Source organism: Chlorocebus sabaeus, chromosome 2 (genome assembly GCF_047675955.1).
Source record: "Chlorocebus sabaeus isolate Y175 chromosome 2, mChlSab1.0.hap1, whole genome shotgun sequence".
Classification (NCBI taxonomy): Eukaryota; Metazoa; Chordata; class Mammalia; order Primates; family Cercopithecidae; genus Chlorocebus; species Chlorocebus sabaeus.
Genome location: NC_132905.1, coordinates 84,324,397 through 84,350,467, shown reverse-complemented (window position 1 = coordinate 84,350,467; position 26,071 = coordinate 84,324,397). Strand labels below are relative to the sequence as shown.

The window sequence follows — 26,071 nt, the reverse complement described above, 5'->3', positions numbered from 1 at the left end:
CATTCAGGGAATGGAACGATGAATGTGTCACAGGCGCTGCTTTCAAGGAAGGCAGACATGTAACAAGCACATATAAATGAAAGCATAAAAAAAAGCATAGGCCGGGCGCGGTGGCTCACGCCTGTCATCCCAGCACTTTGGGAGGCCGAGGCGGGAGGATCACGAGGTCAGGAGATCGAGACCATCCTGGCTAACACGGTGAAACCCTGTCTCTACTAAAAATACAAAAAACTAGCCGGGTGAGGTGGCGGCACCTGTAGTCCCAGCTACTCGGGAGGCTGCGGCAGGAGAATGGCGTGAACCCGGGAGGCGGAGCTTACAGGGAGCCGAGATCGCGCCACTGCACTCCAGCCTGGGCGACAGAGAGAGACTCCGCCTCAAAAAAAAAAAAAAGAAAGCATAGGCATAAATTACTGAAAACGCATCACCGGCTTAGAAATTTAAATACCAACTCTTTTTTCAGTATCAAGAATTCCATTTTAAACAAAAACTAAGCAAATTTGTTTTACAATGCATTCTACTTATCAGCCACTAGAGATCAGCATAACACAAGAAATTAAAGTACTTGCTCCCACTATTTCCAAACGTAACCACTGCAGATATCGGCTACATTAAAACACACACATTATACGTGCAGATACACATATAATCGTAATGACTTACATTTATATACTTAGCTACAGCTAATTGTGCATGCTGTTTAGGTCTTTAAAAATGCAACGTAAATAAGACCTAAGATCCATATGTCCAAACAAAGCAATACAGTGTTTCAGAAAAATACATGAAAAAGTTTACTTGAAATCATATGTATCCATATTGAATGACTGTCATATTCTTTATAATACAGAATGATTTTAGTTGAAATATAAGGAAGTCTATCTTTTTAGTAACTAGTGTGCATGCATGTATATCAATCTAGATATATTGACATGTATTTATAACACCCCAAGGAAGTCTCAGTTAACTCCCCTTTTGTTAACCCTGTGGTGGGAGATGGTGGTCTGAGTCTTGCATATATCTCACAACAGGTTAAACAATCAGAACAGCCCGGGCGCGGTGGTTCACGCCTGTAATTCTAGCACTTTGGGAGGCCGAGGGGGATGGATCACGAGGTCAGGAGATCGAGACCACCCTGGCTAACATGGTGAAAACCAGTCTCTACTAAAAATACACAAAAATTAGCCAGGCGTGGTGGCGGCGCCCGTAGTCCCAGCTACTCGGGAGGCTGAGGCAGGAGAATGGCGGGAACCCGGGAGGTGGAGCTTGCAGTGAGTCCAGATGGCACCACTGCACTCCAGCCTGGGCAACAGAGCAAGGTTCCATCTCAAAAAAAAAAAAAAAAAAAAAAAAAAAAAAAAAATTCAGAATATAGGTCATTTAGGTCAGTAGATTTTTATAGTTGGCTGAATCATTTTCCCAGACATCCTCTTCTTTTACTTATTTTTTATTACAACCACTAGTGCAAGGGCATTTTCAAAAGTACCAGTTTTCATATGGATACAAGCATAATCATCTATGCAATAAATAATAAATGCATAAATAAATTAACTAAATTAATAAATAAATGAACATATATCTGATTTTCTGCCAACTCAATATAATGTGGCTAATGAAGGAAGGGATGAAGGACATTTAATTAATTGGCTTGTTGATGTCATAAAAGGTTAAAATATGTCTATAAATGATGTCTCTTTCAAATAGCACAAACATACATTATAATAGTGACATCAATGGAAAATGATACTGGTATTTCATTGATAAGCATAGAATAAGCTAGTTTTCCTCCTGATCTGAAACATGCATATAATTAACATAAATGATTTTAAATAGTTTTTTTCTTACAAATTGTTAAATGCCCCTAAGACATGAATAGAAGAAATTCTTAACGTACAAACTGCTTCAGGATCTATATGGTAATATAAATTTAGACATGCCTTATAGGAAAGGAAATCTAGAAGCCTGCTTTCTCACTTGCAGATGCTTTGCTTCATATCCAATGAGACTCATAATATCAGTCAAGGTCCAGCAAACATTGACATAAAACATTCAATTGCAAAGTTCTTTTTTTGGTACTCAAAATACTCCTTTACCATTTTTATTTTTTTACTGGTTAAGCTCACAGAAATGGTAACTTTTCATGAAAAACTGAATAATTATCTAATTTCATTTTTTACCATTAAAAAAAAATACCAGCAAAGCATCTTAAATCCTTGTTTGCAGTTATGGCTTCTTGCAGTTACGTTCTCCCCACCCACAGCTGTTCTTTAATGGAACTGTAAAATTCAGAAGCCAATTTCAACAAAAATTACTATTAACACCCAAATAGGAGAAATGACTTAATCTAAGCTAAAACAGATCTTTGAATACAGGAAAGATGCTGCTTTTTAATACCTTAGTAAAGGCTATAAAAGTAAACCTAGTATTAAAAAGTAAAAGAGAATATGTAGACACCACGAAAAGTCCAGACTTCTTCATTTAATATTTGTGATCTATTTGCCAAGGAAAGGAAAGAATGTCATGATTTTCCCTCTTTCTTCTCTTTTAGTGGTAGCTAATTTGTGCTGCCTTCTTTAGTCTGATCAACACTGGACCTGTTTTATCCCAGTTCTCACAATTTCTTTCCATGTGATTTAATTGTGTATTAATCCAAGGCTAAGGATAAAAAAGGGTATAAAATTAAAACAAGTCAAATCCCTACGAGTGTGCCAGAAATTTACATATAGAATATTTCTTTTGACCATCTTATATGTATTAGGGTTAGAAAATGCTATCAGATATTAAATACTATTTGAGATTACTTAAATAATAAGTCAAATAACTTTCAAGATTATATGGCCAGTATGTAATAGCATTCAAATCTGACTGGCTTCAACAACCTATCTTCTTCCATGTCTATGTACAACTAGTCTAAGAACAGATTTAGGGACCCACCTGGGTGTTAGTATTAAGCTGCCATCAGGTGCTGTGTTTAATTTGACAAATGGTCCACCATTGGTAGAGAAGATTGGCATTGATGAGTTTCCACTCCTAGAGAAAAAAGGAAAAAGCACACAGACAAAACAAAAGCATAAAGAAAAGACCATAAGCTAGACTTGCAGTTCTTAATGCTGTGGACATTAAAACAAATTATGGGATTCCAGCCAAAAAATTTAACGTTTTAATATAAAACTTCAAGTGTTTTCCTATCTAAAGGATAAAGCAAGTCAGCAGAATTACCCATAATCACATGAAATGTAATTTTAACTTTAATGTAATATCTTTAGTCTTTGCTTGCATTCTTAGATATTTTCTTACAAAATTAAAATCATTACATATATCACTTAGTTATCTGGTGTTAGAAATTTGATTTTTCTATGTTGTCAAATAGTTTCCATAAAAAACCGCTTTGAATGACAACTTCACAGCATTGCTGCACTGTAATTTATTAAGCTTTTCTCCTGTTGTAGAGCTCATCCTTTTTTTTTAGCTCATCTTTTTAAAAGTGCATGTAGAGAACAACATAGACAAAGACTGTCTTCAGTGTTTACCTCTCAAAACGTTGCTTTGTTCTTCATATTTCATTCAATTCAAAGGCTAACAAGCCCTAATTTAAAGGAAGTCATGTGATTGCGCCAGAGAGACTACCTAGCCTTGGCCTGCAAGTGTCAATGGGCGAGGCACCACAGGGTGGAGAAAGAGACACCTCCCTGTGACCAAAGACATGCAGCCCCTAGGCTTTCTTTTCCCTGAAAATCCATCATTCCCATGCTCTCAAATGTGAGTTCTAATTGAAGATTTCTCTTAATTATCCTGACACTCTGTTTTAGCCTTAGCCGGAGACTTTTAGCTTTTAATTCTTCATCTTATTTCTTGCCTTTTATTTATTTCAGATTTTGATTGTCATATGAAAATATCCCTTTAGGCTGGAAACATCCCAATTTCTGCCATCTTCTGCTGGTGAGCAGGGAGATGGTGTGGTTCTTCCTTTTGGAGTACTGTGACCGACCTACCCATTGCCTCTTTAAAAGAAGCCCCAATGTACTCCCCAAGCTATTGCCAACACTAACCCTTTTCTGTCTGTTTCCAGGGAACTTCCAAGTAACAGTCAAAGCTTTTCTGATCAATTAGAAGATAAGAGCTATTTAGAAGGTGGTTCTTCTCTCTTTTAATGTTTTTATCAAACTGAAAGAGTGTTTGTTTAGTAATTTTCATCTACGGAACATAGAGCTGGGACAATAGATGTCTATTCAATGTTCCAGAATTCAAACCTTGCACTTTTGTTTTTTATTTATTTTTATTATTATTATTATTTTTGAGACAGAGTCTCACTCTGTCGCCCAGGCTGGAGTGCAGTGGTGCGATCTCAGCTCACTGCAACCTCTGCCTCCCAGGTTTAAGTGATTCTCCTGACTCAGCCTCCCGAGTAGCTGGGACTATAGGTGTGTGCCACCATAGCTGGCTACTTTTTTTGTATTTTTGGTAGAGAGGGCACTTCACTATGTTGACCAGGCTAGTCATGAACTCCTGACCTCAGGTAATCCACCTGCCTCGGCCTCCCAAAGTGCTGGGATTACAGGCGTGAGTGACTGCATCTGGCCAGATACATTAATTTCTCTGGAAATTCACACTAAAATCTGGACAAAAACTGAATTGAACAAGTATTTAAAAAATATTTGTAAATATTTTTTAAGCAAGACTATTACACATCTGCTTCTGGCATGCACTCAGATAGGATTAACGTGATTTTTTTTTTTTTAAACATATGCCTATTCTAGAAGAAAAGATGATTACAAACAAACTTTTAAGAATAATGGGTATTCGGTAAATGCCAGTTGTTCCACCCTGAGATTCTCAAATGCTGCTCCATGGTGGCACTTCCACTATCCAGCAGATAAAACTAGAGATAAATATACACATGGATCAAAGATGTGTAACCTTATATTCTGAGATGATCTTTTCAACATTTTTAGTCTCAAATTTAACATGAGAAAACAAATATAAATGTGTCGTCTTGGGTTATTTAGAGTAGCTGAACAAAATACTCCTTCAAAAATAGTTACAAAATTATCCCATAATTATATTTTTGTACTAAATATTGTTACCAGTAACATAGGAGTAGGGTATAGGGCCATCAGTTCATACAAATACTTTTCCAGATGTCAGTTCCACATGTTAAATTTGGGATTTGTGATGGACTACTTGCATTTCAAATGCTGCCAAGTCAAATTCATTCTTTTTCTGACTCAACACAATTTATTTCTTTGTATGCACAGTAAACAGATTAAAAAGCAGCAGAAGTTTACAACAAACTATTCCTTATTTTAAGAAATCACGGCTGGGCGCGGTGGCTCAAGCCTGTAATCCCAGCACTTTGGGAGGCCGAGACGGGCGGATCATTGAGGTCAGGACATCGAGACCATCCTGGCTAACACGGTGAAACCCCGTCTCTACTAAAAAAAAGATTAACCGGGCGTGGTGGTGATGCCTGTAGTCCCAGCTACTCGGGAGGCTGAGGCAGGAGAATGGCGGGAACTCGGGAGGCGGAGCTTGCAGTGAGCTGAGATCCGGCCACTGCACTCCAGCCTGGGGCACAGAGCGAGACTCCGTCTCAAAAAAAAAAAAAAAAAAAAAAAAAAAAAAAAAAAAAAAAAAGAAATCACAAGGCAATAAATATACATTAAAAATCTTGACAGAATAAAAGATTACCCTATGTGAAGTCACCATTTACTTTTGAAAGACAAAACTCTCAGAACTACTAAAACATTGAATTCAGAGGGAATGCATTATATTAAGTTCTGTAACTTAAGCATGCACCTGATGTTCTTACTGCCTCAGTTTTCTTTTCCTGCAAGGAAATTAGTTGTTGACTTTTAGAGAGGCACTCTGTGAAGATTAAAACGAGACTGTACATTTTCTAAATCTTAAAAATGTTCCAGATTTGCAGATTTAGATAGCTTCATTACACAGTCACATAGCTATTTGAAATCAGAAGTTTAGTATCACATAGAAACACCATATAGCATTACCTTGTTGACACACTAATGCCTCCTGGAAACCTATTTGTAAGCTTTTATTGCCATTTTTATGGGTTATATCACCTCAAAGAGCTCTCCTTACTTTAGGAAAACTTTATTCCATGGGAGAAAAGAAGCATATAGATGCAATCATTATTATTTTGGAGGTCATAGATGAAGTATAAAAATAGACTCATAGATGAATTCTAGGGAGGAAAAAGGATATCTCAAGAATACTTGCAGGGTATTAAATCTCATGCCTCTCTTCTTAGGCCCTGCCTAGGTTTCTTCTCTTTTGTCTCACTTCTCAGGCTGAATTTTCTGTGATAAGAATTCTTCCCTGGAGCAGGAGCTTGGGCGGGGATGTTTTAAGACCTTTGGACACACTAAAGCGAAAAAGAATAATAAGGCTTGCTGCAAATACTGCAGCTAGGCACTGTAGCTCATTTCACACCCCAAAAGGTTTAAGTCATGAATAGAGCCAGGTGGGATTACCCTGAAAAGGCTTTTGGGGAAGGATGGTCATTTCTTTTCAGATTGGAGGGAAAGTAGGGGATTGATTGAGCAGGACAGAAGGCAGGGGAGAACATTTGTATAGGCAGGAGCTTGGTGGATAGAAGAGATTCGATGGCAAATCATCCCCCTAGGAGAGTAAAGGTATGTGGGCAGGTAGGTAAATGCCATTTCTGAACTGGACACATTTCAACTGTAATTATTTAACCATGTACTGCATTTATAGCAATACACCTAGCACACACCTAGCCCTGTGAGAGCAAACAGGTAAGTTTAATTGATTTTAGATTTTCTGACTTCCACCCTTCAGAGTTGGTGGCATTTACTCAGAAGTAAAGAAATGTCAATAAAAACAATTATCTTAACCTAATCAATTTCTACTTTTGTGTAAGTTACTGTATTAAGAGCAAGAGGCAAATTGATAGGTTAGTGTCGTAGCTACTCTCTGTTGTCTTGCAGATGTAACGGTGTTACAAAGGAAGGAAACTGCTGGTACCGGCTTCCTACCAAAAATACGTCTGAGAGAAGTGATACTTGTAGGAAATTGTCAAAGAGGCAGGCTCTCTTCATGGGCAACATCTTGGAAACCTTGGGCAATGCCAACCACTTTAACATTATTTCCTTAGCTGCTGTTGCTGTTGGAGTTTCTTCGTTTGTTTGTTTGTTTGGAGTAGAAGGCGTGTGACACACACATCTACATTTCTTATTAAGTTTTCTCAGTGCATTATCACTTTCTAAGGACATATGAGTGAAATTTCCTTTAGAGTTTAGTGTTGGGCAAAACTTGCCATCCCTGTGGAACTGTTAGCATTTATATTATTTCATCAGGAAAATTGCATGGTTTTTAATGTTTTCCTTTTTGCATGGGTCTCCAGGAATCTCAGACATAAGTGTTAGTAATTACACTGACCTTCCATGTTTTGTAGATTTACCTCTTTATTTCTCTGGATCTTATTTTCCTGTAGTATTCTATTAACCTTACTGCATATGTACTTTGTTATATAGACTTCAGTTCCTTTTTGGAAAAGAGATAATGGAAGAAAATCATGGAGGAAAAAAGAAAGAACAGAAGCACATGAGGAAAGAAGAAAGAAAATGAAGAAAGGAGAAAGAGGAAGGAAAAATTAAAGGGAGGGAGGAAAAAGGGAATATTATTTCATTGGATTTTATCAATTTTGTTCAAAAACTGTTCTTCATCTCACAGAATATACAGCGGTAATTACAAGTTGAGCAGTTGGAAGCACTTTTTTGAAGAAAACTAGAATGAATAAGGAAGGTTTTGTTACAAACTTCCTAGGGCTAAGGTTTTCTCTCCTTACCTATGTCTGTTTTAGAAACCTCCTCTTTTCCAAATAACAAGATCTAAGGAAATGATAAAGGACATTGCCTTGGGGGAAAACATACTCTCTTGTTTTTATATAACAAAATAAATACCTACACATTACAGATAATTTTTGGCAGATGATTTGTAATTGTGCCAAAACATAAAAGAGATGTTCTCCCTCTTTTGTGTGTGTAATTATGTTCTTAGTCATTTCCTGACAACAAAATCTCTCTTTGGTGACAGAATACATATTAAAAAGTGTAAGCCAAAATAGGAGTGAAAGACAAAGAAGATTCTCCCTGAATGGTGGCAGTGCAAAGACATCACATAAAAATCTCTTGTTTCCCAATAAAATGTTTTCAAATACTTAGTAGGAGAAAGGAGGAATAATGTTTTTCCAAGTAAGAAATAATACCAGTCTGTGGGTGGTGAAAACCTTGCTATGGATATTTTTCACTCTGTGGATGATATCCTTCTCATATTTCTGATGTGATTTCATCTATGCCAGGGTTCGTGGGGTTACGGGCTGGTTCTAACAAAGTCAAAGTACACTAGGACAAGCTAAGAAATGTCCTGGATTAGGTCAGATAATTCTCAATAGGGTATTTAAACCTGGTACCATAGAAAAAAGTTGTTTGATATGTGTGTGTGTGTGTGTGTGTGTGTGTGTATCTTTGTTTTGTTTTTATTACCAGGTGAAATCAAACAGTCAAAGTTTGGGGATGCTTTGCATAACTTCTATGTTGTTTTCTACTGAAATGAGTATATGAAGGATCATGGTTGTCTTGACTACTCTGTCAGAATGACCTCGGGCTTTTAAAGAACTAAGACCTCTGGGTGTCCCTTTAGTCAGGGTCCTTCACCTCTTTGGAATCCCTGGTAGTTCATGATAACAGGTAGGAGGTTTGTAGTTGGAAAATAAATAATTATATCTTTATTTTTCCTACCTTTAATCTCTTCTTCTGATACAAATGTAGGTGAGTAACCACAAAATTATTAGCAACATCTAAAATATGGTCACCAAAACAAACTACAGATATATTCATATCATATTGCAGTTGCTAGATACATATATAAAATATCATTTATGTTCACCTTTGATATTACAGTAGTCATTAGAGCCACCAGTATATCATATTAAATATGTTAATAAAGAAATATATATTTCCATGGATTTAAAAATTTTCGATAATTATTTTTAATGTAATAAAGTTCCTTTGTAGTTCTGTGTGCTTTATTTTACATACTTAAGAATACTCTTTTAAGTGTGTTATTATATTCTTATTAATTTCCTGGCAACAAAGTCTCATGTGGGTGACAAAATACATATTAAAAAGTATACGCACTTTGGGAGGCCAAGGCGGGCAGATCACGAGGTCAGGAGATCAAGACCATCCTGGCTAACACAGTGAAACCCCGTCTCTACTAAAAATACAAAAAAAATTAGCCGGGCCTGGTGGCGGGAGCCTGTAGTCCCAGTTGCTCGGGAGGCTGAGGCAGGAGAATGGCGTGAGCCCGGGAGGCGGAGGTTGCAGTGAGTCGAGTTCGCACCACTGCACTCCAGCCTGGGCAGTGGAGTGCAGTGGAGAGTGAGACTCCGCCTCAAAAAAAAAAAAAAAAGAAAAAAAGAAAAAAAAAAAGTATAAGCCGAAGTAGGAGCAACAGACAAAGAAGATTCTCCAAACTAAGTTTCCCCAGACTGACAAAAGTACCTATGACACTAAACAAAGGTTCAGAGCACATACCCCAGGTGGTGGTTCTCAACTCTGGAATGCATCTGAATCACCTGTAGGGCTTATTAAATCACAGATTGCTGGGCCTTACTCTAGACTTTTTGGGTTCAGTAGGCCCGAGGCAGGATTCCAGGATTTGAATTTCTATAAATTTATCCCAGGTGGTTCCATGCTGGGATGGAATTTGGTCCTGAAACCACACATTGAAATCCACTGACCTAGACCATTCTGGATCTAAGGGTCTGAGGCTGAGACTAGGTGACCCTTATGTATAACCAGGCTGTACATTTAAGAACTGATGTAGCTGTTGTATTACAAGTCAGTGGTACACCTACTGTCACTCCCTTGCCCAGAGCAGACATAATTATCTTATCACTGTGCTTTCCCCCACCCTGCCAGATATTAAACCCATTAAGTATTAACGTTTAAAAAGTATCAAATTACGGTAGTTTGCTATTAATGATTTGCTCTTTAATTATTTTTAATTAATGCATTTCTAATTTTAAAATGGAGAAAACATCAGAGTTATAATTTGTACTTTAAGTAAATGATGGACTTTGTAGTTACGTCAATTAAACCAAATTAAAATAAGATTTTTTCCACCATCTTGCCCAAAGCTTTTCTCACTCACCCTACCACAGTAACATAGCTAAGAATAAAAGTACCTTCTGTGCTGAAGTTACAAATAAAAAAATTTTAAAAATGTAAAATATTATTTAATTATTTCTGTGTAAAGCTAGCAAATTAAATAAAAATCATCTAAAGCCAAAGGTTACTTTTTTTTTTTTTTTTTTTTTTTTTTTTTTTTTTTTTTTTTACTGTTCCCATATCTGTGTTGTTGTTTTGCGTCCTGAGTTGTAGTAAGTCGAGGTTTTCCCCACATACTTAAAAATTTTGGGACATTGGCAGAAAATATGAACAAGGGCAGAAGTGCTACGTGTCTACCGCCTTCTTAAACTAGGATGGAACACAGGTTCTATTTCCGGTGTTCCAGAACTCAGTGCTAAGTTATATAAACAAATTCATTGTGGTGGTTACATAAGAATCGAAATGATTATGCTCTATGTTTTTGAAAGGCTTATCAGAAAACATTTTAATCTCTCCCCCCAGTATTTTCAAAACACAGCTGCAAAGGAAGGACCTTGGGGTAATTCCATTTATTAGCATTTGAGAATGTAAGGCTCAACTTGATGTTCCTGATATTTAGAAGGACCTTGGACAGGACTAATATGGGATTTAAAAATTAACACCAATTCCTTATAGGCCATCATATTAGAACACAAATAACTAACTCCACTTTTGAGATATTAGTATTTCCTAAATTCTGTAAAGTTTTACAAAAATGATTATTTTCTTCCAGATTTTAATGACTTAGCAGGGTATATCAGCTATATCATTTATATATTGGGTTGTAACAGGGAAATGCTATTTGCTAGGCTATATCATTAAAAAAAGCACTACCCTAAGTTTTTTTAACCTTTATTGTTGCATCAGTATAATATGTTTTCTTTCATACTTTGATCAAAGACATGAAAATGTTATTCAAGGTACTTTTTACTTATGCATGTAATAAATGGTAGGAAATGAAAATGTTTAATATAAAGAAAGGAAAGGCTAATGAAATAGGCCTCATATGATTTACTAGAATTGGAGGGGAATTGCATTTTTACCCTATCTGCATAAATAATCTTGAGAGACTACAATGGCTTTTTAATAAATTGACTACCAAATTACTTTCTACTGCAGCAAACACACATCATTTTAAACTCACTAAGTTTTCTTTCAGTTACCATGCACCAGTCTAGACAAATTCTCATCAAGGATATAACTTTCTTTCAATTACTAGAGCACTATGGAAACTATTTAATAAGCACAGGCTCAAAGATTAAAGTCTTTGCAGAGATTACTTGATTCATTTCTGAAGAAAGCAAGCACCTGACCTTCATCAAAAATATTGTATCTAAGGCAATGGGATGTACTACTTGTGTTACATACACTAAAAATTTGGTTATTTGTCTCTGTATCTGGTTAGAAGGACTATGATTCATGGGAAATGGGATCAGTGAACTAGAGAGTAAAATCTGGCTGGGGAAACCATGTAAGTAAATAGAACAGAGCTGTGTGTTATCCACTCAGCTCAGGCCATTTTCTAGAAAACCTTCCTTGACATCCCTTTAATGACTTAAGTTCTGCTACAGCACATTGCGTGTATCACATTATATTGTAATTATCTGTTTATGTGTCTATGATCACCACATAAGCACAGAAAGCTATGTCTTATTTGTTCATGGAACAGACACAATATCAACACCAGTGCTTAGATTTCTGATCCAGGAATAAGAATAATATATTTATACTATATACTGTTAAAATGTAATAAAGATATATGTTTCCTTCCAATGCATTGGAAGGAATGTAAATATAGGAATCCACATTTTGCTGTCACCCAACTAACATGTTTCATTCAAATTCGTTGAAAAAACTTCTGGCAAAGTAAAGGGTTGATCATTTTGACCTTTGCGAATAACTTGTCTGAACCCAATACATCCTCCAGGAAACAATGTAGTTAAAATTCACAAACCACAATGGAAAAAATTTTATTATCACACGGCGATCTTTGAAAGGTGATGAATTGAGATACAAATCTACTGGGCAGGGAAAGTTCAGTTATCCAGGACACTCGGGTGCATCAAATGTGGAAGCGAGGTCAAGTACCCAATCTCCTTAGCTTAATCTTTAGAAACTAAATTCCTGAGTCTAGATAGCAGCTCCCGAGCAATTGAAGCTAACGGCTTCCTAGGACCTCACCTCTTTGAATTCACTATTGAACTAAAATTAGTGTTTAAAGTAGGAACTTGGAATGAATGCCACTTACCCAGTTCTTTACTTGAAATGAAAATAAAAGATTGTCAGTTTCTGGGTTTTATTGACTCTTTATCAAAAATCATTGTTTCTCCTACAACTTGCCTTCTTCCAAGACTTTATTTCTGAAAGTTCCCCACGTTGAAAGAGTTTTTGTTAAAGTTTACAAGTAGACTAAAAAGAATTACACACACACACACACACACACACACACACATTTAAAGTACAGGAAGACTAATATGCATAAACCAAATAGATTTTTAATATATGCTATTTATAGAAAATGTGCTCAATAAAAGTAGGAATAGAAAGAAATTACAAAAGAATGTGGTTTGACCCATTTTATAAAAAGTTTAAAAGTACATATATGAACAAAGACCTAGAAAACTAGACACTGAGTTTTGTTTTGTTTTGTTTTGTTTTTTTAAAGTTCTGGGACACATGTGCAGAAGGTACAGATTTGTTACACAGGTATACATGTGCCATGGTAGTTTGCTACACCCAACAACACATCATCTACATTAGATATTTCTCCTAACGCTATCCCTCCCCTAGTTCCCCACCCACGGACAGGCCCTGGTGTGTGATGTTCCCCTCCCTGTGTCCATGTGTTCTCATTGTTCAACTCTCACTTATGAGTGAGAATATGCAGTGCTTGGTTTTCTGTTCCTGTGTTAGTTTGCTGAGAATGATGGTTTCCAGCTTCATCCATGTGCCTGTAAAGGACATGAACTTATCCTTTTTTATTGCTGCATAGTATTCCATGGTGTACATGTGCTACATTTTCTTTATCCAGTCTATCACTGATCAGTGTCTGGGTCGGTTCCAAGTCTTTGCTATTGTGAACAGTGCTGCAATAAACATATGTGTGCATGTGTCTTTATAGTAGAATGATTTATAAACCTTTGGGCATATACCCAGTAATGGAATTGCTGGGTCAAATGGTATTTCTGGTCTAGATCCTTGGGGAATCGCCACACTGTCTTCCACAATGTTGGGAAAACTGGTTAGCCATATGCAGAAAACTGAGACCGGACCCCTTCCTTACATCTTACACAAAAATTAACTCAAGATGGATTAAGGAGTTAAACATAAGACCTAAAACCATAAAAACCCTAGGAGAAAACCTAGGCAATACCATTCAGGACACAGGCATGGGTAAAGGCTTCATGACTAAAACACCAAAAGCAATGGCAACAAAAGCCAAAATTGACAAATGGGATGTAATTAAACTAAAGATCTTCTGCACAGTGAAAGAAACTATCATTAGAGTGAACAGGCAACCTACAGAATGGGAGAAAATTTTTGTAATCTATCCATCTGACAAAGGGTTAATATCCAGTATCTACAAAGAACTTAAACAAATTTACAAGAAGAAAACAACCCCATCAAAAAGTGGATGAAGGATGTAAACAGACACTCTTCAGAAGAAGACATTTATGCAGCCAACAAATATATGAAAAAAAGCTCATCTTCACTGGTCACTAGAGAAATACAAATCAAAACCACAATGAGATACCATCTCACGCCAGTTAGAATGGTGATCATTAAAAGGTCAGGAAACTACAGATGCTGGAGAGGATGTGGAGTAATAGGAACGCTTTTACACTGTTGGTGGGAGTGTAAATTAGTTCAACTAAATTGATTATATAATGATCAATTTATATAATCAATTTATAAATTGATTATTTATATAATGAAATTCATTTCTTCTCTTTGTTCTTGATAGGAATTGCATTCCTGATGAGGCTGACATCACCTGGATGAGGCCTGGAGCCGGGAAGTTTCTATTTTAAATGCAAAGCATTTGGAAATATAACAGGAACTGGAAGCTCTCAGTCCAATTGTTAGAAGCTAAATTAAGTATAGAAGGAATGTACCGCAACACAATAAAGATTATATATGACAAAGCCATAGTTATCATTATATTTAGCAGGAAAAAGTTGAAATCTTTTCTTCTAAGAGCTGGAACAAGACAAGGATACCTACTCTCACCAGTCTTATTCAACATAACACTGAAAGTCCTAGACAAAGCAATTAGAATAAAGAGAGAAATAAAGGGCATCCAAATTGGAAAGAAGGAAGTCAAATTGTCTCTGTTTATAGATGACACAATCTTATCTATAGAAAAACCTAAATACTCCACCAAAAAAGGAATTGATCATTGAATTTAGTAAAGTTTCAGGATATAAAATGAACAAAACAAAATCATCACAGTTTCTATACATCAACAACCAACTAGCTGACAAAGAAATCAAGAAAGTAACCCCATTTACAACAACCATAGAAAAATTAAACACCTAGGAATAAATCTAACCAAGGAGGTGAAAGACCTCCTCAAGGAAGACTGTAAAACACTAATGAAAGAAATTGAAAATGACACAAACAAATGAAAAAACATCCTATACTCATGGATTGGAAGAATTAATATTGTTAAGATAACAATACTACCCAATCTCTATCAGATTTAATGCAATCCCTATCAAAACACCAAAGACATTCTTCATAGAAATATTTTAAAAATCCTAAAATTTATATGGAACCACAAAACACACCAAATAGCCAAAGCAATCCTGAGCAAAAAGAACAAAACTGGAGGCTTCACACTACCAGATTTCAAAATATTCTACAAAATTACCGTAACCAAGATAACTGGCATAAAAAGGGAAAACAGACCAATGGAACAGAATAGAGAACAGGATAGAGAACCCTGAAATAAATCTATATTTACAGCCAACTGAATTTTTTTTTTTTTTTTTTTTTACAAAGGCACCAGGAACATTCACTGGGGGGAAAGAACAATCTCCTCAGTAAGTGATGCTGGGAAAACCGGAGAACAGTATGAAGTATGAAACTACACCCTTATCTCTCACCATATAGAAAAATCATATCAAAATGGATCAAAGAGTTAAATCTAAGACCTAAAATGTTGAAACCACTAGAATAAGACAGTGGGGGAAATACTCCAGGACATCGGTCTGGACAAAGAGTGCTTGAGTAAGCCCATACAAGCACAGGCAACCAAAGCCAAAATGGACAAATGGGATCACATCACACGAAAAAGCTTCTCCACAGCAAAGGGAATAACTAACGAAGTGAAGAGGCAATCCACAGAATGGGAGAAAATATCAGCAAACTATCCATTTGACAAGCACTTAATAACCAGAATATATAAAGAGCTCAAACAAATCGACAAGAAAGAAAAACATATATTCTGACTTTAAAAATGGGCAAATTATCTGAATAGACATTTCTCAAAAAAAGACATACAAATAGCCAACAGAATATGAAAAAATGCTCAACATCACGAATTACCAGAGAAATGCAAATCAAAACCACAGTGAGATACCTCTCACCCCTGTTAAAATAGCTTCTATCAAAAGAGAGGCAGTAAGGGATGCTGGTGAAGATGTGGAGGAAGAAGAACTCCCATAGACTGTTGGGGGAAAATATAAATTAGTACAGCCACTATTCAGAACATTATGGAGGTTCCTTAAAAAACTAAAAATAGAACTACCATATAATCCAGCATTTCCACTGCTGGGCATATATTCAAAAGAAAAGAAATCAGTATATCAAAGAGGATATCTGTCCTCCCATGTTTATTGCAGCACTATTCACAATAGCCAACATTTGGAATCAACCTAAGAGAAAAGCATATGTTTTATAATTAGAAAACTTTTGGCATATGTTTTTATAGATAGGTATATCTATATTTACATGTATATAAAGTGTATAATATAATTTATTGCTTAAGTATTTGGCACTGAGTTTTAAAGACAAGGATTAGTCTAGGTTTTAGCATTACAATAATGTATAAAATAGACACAGTTCTTCCCTTTATAGACCTTACAGTTTAATATGACAAACAAACTTTAAATGATATAGTGTTATAAATTATAAAGATAACCACATGTGAACCAACATAGTAATCATTAAATCTTCAAAATCATATGTGTTTAAGGATCAGAACGGTGGGTTAGAGTTGACAGGTTGTAAAACGCAAAGTAAGCATGTTATTGCTACTCATTACTTTCATTTTCTACCTAATTACTTTTAAGACTTGATGGGAAGGTAAAAAACAAATATGGCGAAATTACATATTTGATGCAAGCTATTATGGCATTAGACTGGGAGGTATAATACATTTTTGATGAGTTATTAATTGGAATTTTTACTTGCATCATCCTTCCTGAGAATATCCTTCTTTATCTTTCTATCATATAAAATTTATAGAAATACTATTGTAGTGGAAAAGGTTACGCAAAATTTTTAATTTTTAAAATATTTTACAAATTTTGCATAACCTCTCCCACTACAATAGTACCTCTATAAATTTTCCAAAAAACCTAATGTAAATGTGTTGCAAAGATATAGCAAAATCATATTCTCTGTAGTACCCTTGTGATTATTTATGTATATTATGATATAGCATAAAATGAAATAGTTCATTTTTTAAAAAGTCATCTAAAAATTATAAAATCATGAGAAATGCTCAGATATAAGTATTTTGTATAACAGAGCATATTATATTTTATATAATATTTACTCATATTTATACACTACACAAAGGTTACCAACAGTGGTTATTATTTGAAAATAGGGTTAATCAAGATTTTTATTTTATCCCTTTTGCTAATGTGTATTTTCTAAATTCATAACTTTATGAATTTTAAAACTCTTACTAAATCTAATTTGATAATAAAAACATTTGAGAATCTTTTAAAAGGGAACTCAGTAGAATTGCTTACCCTAGTCCCAGCAGTTGACAAACATCATTTGAAATCTGGGTGGTCCAGTTCTCAGCACAAGCTGTATGCCATAAGCTCTGGATTCTGAACTGCACTAAGCCATTGTTGTTCGTTGTGCCATTGAAAAGACGCACTAAAGACACAGAGAGTATAACGGTGGTTACCAGAGACTGAAGGGTGAGGAGAATGGGAAGACATTGCTCAGAGTACAGAGCTTCAGTTAGACAGGAGGAATAAGTTTGTGAGATCTCTTACACAGCACTGTGACTATAGTTAATAATAATGTACTGTATATTTCAAAATTTTGCAAAATTGCAAAATTTCAAATTTTCCCATCATGAAAAATGGTAAGTATTTAAGGTGATGGATAGGTTGATTAGCATAATTCAATCATTACTCATTCTCTCTCTATATATACACATATATACACACTTTTTATAGATACATATATATACACATTTTATATATACATATATACACATTCTGTATATATACATTCTCCATACATCCTATATATATATTATATATAATAATATCACGTTGTAACCAATAAATATATAGAATTAAATTTTTTTAATTTACAGCTAATTTTTTAGAAAAATTAACAAAAAAAGATGCATTAAAGAGATTAGATTACACATGTGGTCATTTTGACCTAAATTGATAAGAGTAGATTACGGCCTCTAAACTAAATGTGCAATGTTCTTAACATCTCAAGTTTAGAGATTGATTGTAGTTTTTCTTAAGAGCATGATGGAAGGTCTAATTTGAAAAATACAAATTTAGCAGACAATTTTGCTCTTTTATATAACTATAAAAATGGAAAATGCAGAGATATGCAAGTTTATTACAAATCTATACAGCACATAAACAGAAAATAAATTTATTTGTGAAGAGTATACCTAACAGTATATATAAACTTAGCTTCTGAAAGACAGAAACTCAAGTTTAGAGATTACTTTAGGAATTCCCGCCCCACCAAAAAGAACTCTTTTCTTTGTACTTGCTTTTATACCATTTGATTTCTATCATCTCATTCATCATTTTACAACCATTTTGAACAGACTTTTAAGACCATTAGTGGCAAGGTACAGACTGGACCAAGTTAAGCGAGTTCATCAAGGGAGGAAAATATCAGTAATTATAGTCTTACCTACAAACACTATGTTGTAATTCTATAAAATAATGCTACATTGTTTACCCTTTTTTCCTATTACGACAACAGTTAAGAGCAGTGACTATAGAATTATACAAACTTAGGTTCAAAAACAGCTATGGCCCTTACTAGGTGTGTGAACTTTGGCAGCCACTTATCATTTCCAAGCCACAGTTTCCTCATGGGTAAACTATAGCTGATTTTTTTTTTTTCTTTTTTGAGAAGGAGTTTTGCTCTTGTTGCCCAGGCTGGAGGGCAATGGCACGATCTTGGTTCACTGCAACCTCTGCCTCCCAGGTTCAAGCGATTCTCCTGCCTCAGCCTCCTGAGTAGCTGGGATTGCACCCGCCAACATGCCTGGCTAATTGAGCATTTTTAGTAGAGACAGGGTTTCACTATGTTGGTCATGAACTCCTGACCTCAGGTGATCTGCCTGCCTCGGTCTCCCAAATTGCTGGGATTACAGGCACGAGCCGCCACGCCTGGCCAATTATAGCTAATTCTTACTGTAGATTTTTTTTTAACTTATTTACAGTGCATGATGCATAGTATGTAAGTGTTAAAAATTTGCTTAGAAATAAAAAGACATAATAAAAGTATCCATTACTCACAATGTTATGGAGGTCTGGAAGGGGAGCTGGACTGAAAACTCAGCAGGGCAGGGGGAGAAAGTGAGTTATAACTAAGCATACAGGTGCCTCTAAATGTGGGCAGTAAACAGAACACAGTAGCCAATATGCGTGGTGCTAGCCTGCTTGGTTTGGAATATTGTCTCTGTGGTATTCTAGATTTCCTATATGAATATTTGTTGCTCTAGAAATACAGTTAATAAGTGTGGTCAAATTGAAACAAACAATAAACTGAGGCCTGTGTATTAACTTTTCTCCTAACCAGATGGGCACGAGGTGCTAAAATCATCTCAGAGATGAGATGTTCTCATTCCAAAGCATCAAAACAGGTCCTAATAAACACACTTATAATCTTTCTTTTACACCGTAGAATCCAAATGCAGAGGCTAAAGTCATAAAAGTATTTTCCTAAAAATAAGGCATACCACAGTCTGCTTCATCGGAGCCATCCTCACAGTGCAGATGACCGTCACAGAGATTTGCCAGTGGAACACACTCTCCATTTTTACACTGAAAATTGTCTTCATTGCATGGCTCTATGGGGAAAGAATGTTTATTGTATAGGATAAAGAAAACACAAATGGATGATTCTGGAGTACAAATCCCATTTGCTCCCCTTTAAACATGAGTCCTTTGCCACAGTACGAGGTGGAGCCAGCTTTGATACTGAGAAACACCGTCTACTTGGTTGTTCAGAATGCCTCAGAAATAGTTCCCAAGCTGATGTGTATGTCGCTTTAGAAGAGTGTGGATGAAACCTCAGACATCTCTTTTGCAGCAAAACTCAGGGAATTTCTAAGAGGTGGCTGAGAGGTCAACTCACCTCTTCCTCATAATTTTGTTAGTATCTCTTCAATAAACAAACTCCTCCACCCCAAACGAACATACAAGCAACAACCACTGAACTGTTACTCAAGCACAGAGAGGTCCCCTGGCCTCACCATCCAAATGATACTTTGCAAACCTTTGTAAGAAAGAAATGTGGAAGTTGTCTGTTGGTGGGATCAAAGGTGGATTGGGTTGGAAACAGAGGGCTCAATTAAAAGTGGTCAGGCAGGAAAGAGTGGTCACAAGGAAACGGAAACTTTGCGGTATCTGTAATGTGAAAAGAAGTTGAGGATAGAGCTCCAAACAATTAAAGCAGTGTTGGAGGCATGGGCATGTGCTTGGCACGTGGAGATACAAAAGGAAAATGAAAAGGCTGGGCAAAGAAGAAATTGGGTAGATCTAGAGGCCATCGGTCGTTGTTTCCAGAGTTTGTTGTGCAAAAAGAGGCCTACTGGAAACATTCCTTATTTAGAAGTAGCTGCTGCTGTTTCCTGAGATTGTTTGGTCTTTAAAAGTTTTGTTCTGGGAGAGCCCTCATATCACTGGGAGGGAGAGGTTTGCTTCCCTCTTCTAGCACTTTCTGATTATGGCTTACGAGGTACAGTTATGTGCTGGAAGGAGAGTAGGAACTCCGTGAGGGCCACATGGTTCCCTGACAATGACGATGGTTGTCAGGTGTGGAGAGGTTCAGCGTCTTATGCCCTACATGGCACATGAACAATCATATGAGGAAGCAAAAGCACTTGATAAAAATAAGAAAAGGGAAGCTTGTAGTTTGAAAACTATCAGTGTCTATTAGTCAATACAATAACATTACTATTACACTGCTTTCAAGGAGACTCAATTCAGGTTAATATGATTTCAGAAACAAATTATAAAAGTATCCATGGAGACTTTCTGAATTGATGATGACCAAACATAATGACACTCGAAAGAAATTATTCCTGCTCTTTTAGAATCTAGGTTGTAGACTCACATCTGAGAGTACTGACAAATACCGTTACACTTCTAAAGAGAGGGACTCAGTTTAGCCATACCACACTTATTGAAAAAAATACCAAAAGTAGTCCAGCAACTATCAATATCCATCAGCTATTTTCAGCTTTTCAATAAAAGGGCATTAGAGTATTTTTCTAAAAAATATTGAATAGAGTATTTGAGGGGGGGTGTTTTTATGGGGGAAAGTGGAGTGGGGCCATCCAGCAAACCAAGTGTGGGGTTCCCTAAGAGAATCAGTTCCTAATTGAGTTGCCTGAAAGAAGCAAGGTCAGCATCTCACTCCCTAGCCAAAAGTTGGCTACACTGCATAACCACAAGGACCAGGCTTTCATGGGACTAGTGCTAGGGGTTTCAGATTTTTAAAAACTCTGACATTAGCATGAAACAGATTTTAAGTAATAACTCTAGGATACACATCAATATGTGTGTGTGTGTGTAACTAAATTAAAATTTGTTTTGTTTTTTTTTTTTGAGACGGAGTCTTGCTCTGTCACCCAGGCTGGAGTGCAGTGGCCGGGTCTCAGCTCACTGCAAGCTCCGCCCCCTGGATTCCTGCCATTCTCCTGCCTCAGCCTCCCGAGTAGCTGGGACTACAGGCGCCCGCCACCTCGCCCGGCTAATTTTTTGTATTTTTTTAGTAGAGACGGGGTTTCACCGTGTTAGCCAGGATGGTCTCGATCTCCTGACCTCGTGATCCTCCCGTCTCGGCCTCCCAAAGTGCTGGGATTACAGGCTTGAGCCACCGCGCCCGGCCACTAAATTAAAATTTACCTTTACTCTGTTCTATTAATTCCTATCCTATCCTATTCTATTCCATCCCATCCCATCCCATCCCATCCCATCCCATCCCATCCCATCCCATCCCATCCCATCCCATTATATTCGATAACATTTGCTGGGTAGTGAAACGTACAATAAACATAAAATTTGTTGTGTAGTGAAACCCAATAAATCCATTTCACTACCCTGGTTTTTGATAAATGCCAGGATAAACTGAAGTATAGTGAAACAATTAATGATTCAGTGACATTATTTTCCTGAAGTTTGTGGGCAGATAGCTGTGTAAATAAAGATTAGTGATCAATTCCTATGAAATGAAATCAGAAGTTAGAAAGTTGGCAAGGTGGACACTGGAAAGGTGGTCAGATGACAACTGCCTGGCAGAGAAGTCTGGCTCTAGCACAAAAATTGGAGGAATGGAACCTGGGGATTAGGGATTTGGAGCTGAGCAGGGTTATAAGAGATTATTTAGGAGTTGTACTACCCATGTCTACAATACAATAGTCCAGGGCTGGTGAAACGATGCTCCAAAGAGCTCACAAGTCTGTTTGACAACAGAGCTAGCATTTGGCCAGAGGCTGGTATTTGCCAAATGAAAACTACGATGGTAAAAAACAAACAAACAAACAAACTTCTTATCTTCTAATGTTGGAACTATGGGAAGAAGAGGAAAAAAGAGAAGTATAAAACAAAAAAAGACAGTATTTCCACCCTCCTCTGCCTTAAGTTATTAGGCCAAGGTCTGTGCCTGAGTTGAGGGATAAAAGAAGCTTCGAATTAGATAATATAAAAGTGTTGACATCATACTTGACTGTTCATTTTAATACTTAAACGTGAGTGTAAGTTACTCAGATAAAATGATTTAACAGCGGAAGTAACTGAAAAAGTGTAGAGATCTGCCTGAAATATCCAGAGATGAAAAAGGAGATTTGAATTAAAATAAAGACAAATGAATCTTTTGTTTTGCTTATATTGTCATTGAGGTCAGTCATTCTATAAAATGAATATACAATATGCCAGCTGTAGTACCCATAAAGCCTGTTTACTCATGTTCGTATGTCCAGGGCTTAGGAAAGTGTCTGGCACAAAGCAGGGAATAAGTAGATATTTTTTAAACATACAGTAAATTAATATATGTTAAAAGATTGATATGCCTCAAAATAAGGATGAAGCTTAGTAATAGAGTCGATGTAATATAAAGCACTTTTTAAAACTATGATTTCAAATAAAGTTTAAAATTTAAGATAATTGGCTGATAGTAATTCTAGTGATTTGAAAAAAATCAATTTTATGAATTATGAAAATATAATTTACTTAGTTAAATTTCAACAGTGGTTAAGACATAAACCCTAAAGTAATATGATCTTGGTTGAAGGTACAATTTAGCAATTTCCTTTTTTTTTTTTTTTTTGAGATGGAGTCTCGCTCTGTCGCCCAGGCTGGAGTGCAGTGGCCAGATCTCAGCTCACTACAAGCTCCGCCTCCCGGGTTTATGCCATTCTCCTGCCTCAGCCTCCCGAGTAGCTGGGACTACAGGGGCCCACCACCACGCCCGGCTAGTTTTTTGTATTTTTTTAGTAGAGACGGGGTTTCACCATGTTAGCCAGGATGGTCTCGATCTCCTGACCTCGTGATCTGCCCGTCTTGGCCTCCCAAAGTGCTGGGATTACAGGCTTGAGTCACCACGTCCAGCCTAGCCATTTCTTTTAATATTTCTCTGACCTTGGGCAAAGACATTAGTCTTTCTGAGGCTCAGTTTCTTTGACTGTCAACAGAAGTAACTATTACTTTTGTCTTAAGTGTGTCAGGAGAATACATTTTAACAAATAATGAAGTATGCTTATAACAATATATATACAGAGAATATGCAGTACGTAATATTTTTAACAGTAAAAACAGTAACAGTAAAAAAAAAATTTTTCACTGATTTTTTTTGTTTGTTTTTGAGACAGAGTTTTGCTCTTGTTGCCCAGGCTGGAGTGCAATGGTGCCATCTCGGCTCACTGAGACCTCCGCCTCCTGGGTTCAAGTAATTCTCCTGCCTCAGCCTCCCAAGTAGCTGGGATTATAGGCATGCACCACCACGCCAGGCTAATTTTGCATTTTTAGGTGAGATAGGGTTTCTCCATATTGGTCAGGCTGGTCTCGAACTCCTGTTCTCAGGTGATCCAGCTGCCTCGGCCTCCCAAAGTGCTCGGATTACAGGCATGAGCCACCATGCCCGGCCTTTCACTGATATTTTTTAAGTTAACATTCTTACTCCATGTGCTAGTTGTGCTATTATTTCTGCCTATGAATAATGAAATAAATATGAAAACATAACTAATCCTTTCCTCTTAGGATCTTACAATAATAATTGGAGCTATTTGTATGCTGTACTTTAAACTTTGAAGAATTCTGTATTTTTTCAACTGAAATCTGAGTTACCTTATTAAGAAAATATTTTTAGAAAGCCATGGTTAGTTGTTTCTACAAACCTTTATACTATAAGAAAAGTTGGTTACATATCTCAAAATATAATGCTATTACGCAGGTTCTTGAAAATGTAATTAACAATTTGTTTCACAAACATATTTTTTAAACTAGATTAGTGAGATGACAAATGGGCAGAGATAATTACAGATTCTAAAGACAGCAGTAATACTTTGACTCTATATTTTATCTTTCAGGTATTAATTTTCCTTTAGAAAACAGGAAGTCTTAAATGTAGGCAGAAGTGTTTGTGTTCAGATATTGTGTCTTAAGTTTATATTTTAATAAACCTTATTTAAAAAGTTGACAGCATGAATTACATATCCATGATCAATTATATTAATATACTTACAGAATGTTAGTCACCACTCTTTATTTTTAAATTAACTTATTACATTTTTCATAGCTTATTGAAATCACTATGCAGAGAATGAGTTCTCAATGACAATAATTTAATCACAGATAAACTTACTGATAATTTTACCCTATTACTAATGTAGCTAGGCAATATTTAATTTGAAAATCACATATGAGTTTAATGGAAACAGACAACTATCTGAATTAAAATTTAATTGATAACATGTAAATATCTTAAAAATGTAATTCATTTTTGTGCTCTAGCTGAAGCTGTTAGGGTTATATTCTATGAATCCAGAAAAATAATAACTTGTTTCTATAAGCTGAATGAACTGGATGAAAAAATGCTGAATGGGGAAAATTGCATTGCTACTGAACTGAACAGAGATTTTAAAATCTGAGAGGTATAAATAAGCTCTTTGAAAATTTTCCTTACATGCATAAACTGGATTCTGATTCTTTGCAACATACAATAGTTCAGCTTCATTAAGCAGTCTTTAATCCAACAGTTTAACTCTCTCTGGACTCTGAAATCTTATTTCCGATTGTTTTATGCCCATGGTGAGGGAGAGAAAAAGAAATATTGCTAAGAATTGAATTTCCCCATCTCCTTTTATGGAGTCTCTAGTAGCGTTGCCTCATTTAGTCAACATATGCTTGGTTTAAAACAGAACGAAATTGATCTCTAAGGCACGTGCCACACAATCTGGGGAGGGCTCAAACCCCCTAAATGTAATCAGCTGCCACCTCCACAGTTGCCTGATAAACACTATTGAATTCCATCATTAAGACTCTGAGTATCAGAAAAGAGCAATAAGGGGACATTTATAGGAGACAGATCTTCATAAATCTCTATTACATATACTTTATTACAATAGAAATGGAAATGTTAGAAACATAGTACAAAGAAAATAAGACACAAAAATACAATTGCATTAAATTTCAACTGAATGTCTTGGAAGGTGTCCCTACAGCATCTCCAGAAGATAAGTGAAGCAAAAACGATGTTTGATGCCCATTTATACTTTTTTCTAAAAGAACCACCAAAGTAAAGTGCCAGGATGTGTCTCCAATCTCACTTTCCCTTACCAGCTTGATCAGCCTCCACAGCCAAGTCCCTGATTCTGTAATTGCTTTTCAGTCTTCGGGTATAAAAAATAATTTTGACGGAAGCAGACGGTGCTGATGACAACTCAATCATTCCATTACTCACTTCCCAGCAGCATCTGCCCTATGTCTAGGAGGAAAGTGAAACCACATTCCCCATGTATTTATCATGCAGTGATGGGCATTGAAGACTCCATTCTAGCTTTAATCAAGGGAAGTTTCCCTTAAAAATAACTTCATACATTACACACTAATGTAACAGTAGTAAATGGAATCTAGCTGTAGGCAAAATAAATATAAAGAATCTATGCACCACAAACTTGGTGTCTCTTTTGCGTTGAGAGAAATAGATTGTGCTCTGTTTTTGAGTTTGATCTTGAATCATAATTGCTTATAATGCTTTTCAAAGTCTTTGATGTTGTGTTTGTTTCATTATAAGAATCTGAGACAGGAAATAAATGAAAAGAAAGAACAGCGGTATCTCAAAGAGATATCTGCTCATCTATGTTTATTGCAGCACTATTCTTGATAGCCAAGTTATGCAGTGAACCTGAGTCCATCAACAGA

At 36.2% G+C, this 26,071-nt stretch overlaps 1 protein-coding gene across 2 annotated transcripts in view; it reads right to left on the bottom strand.

Annotated features, from left to right (window-relative positions):
- Positions 1-26,071, bottom strand: part of TMPRSS15 (transmembrane serine protease 15) — a 136,386-nt gene that overhangs the window by 26,405 nt on the left and 83,910 nt on the right. For both annotated transcript variants that reach the window (XM_073010272.1, XM_007966679.3), the window contains 3 exons: positions 19,387-19,497; positions 17,177-17,309; positions 2,932-3,027 (listed from right to left, as the gene is read on the bottom strand). In XM_073010272.1, the coding sequence (XP_072866373.1) occupies positions 2,932-3,027; positions 17,177-17,309; positions 19,387-19,497 (340 nt within the window). The remainder of the gene's footprint in view (positions 1-2,931; positions 3,028-17,176; positions 17,310-19,386; positions 19,498-26,071) is intronic.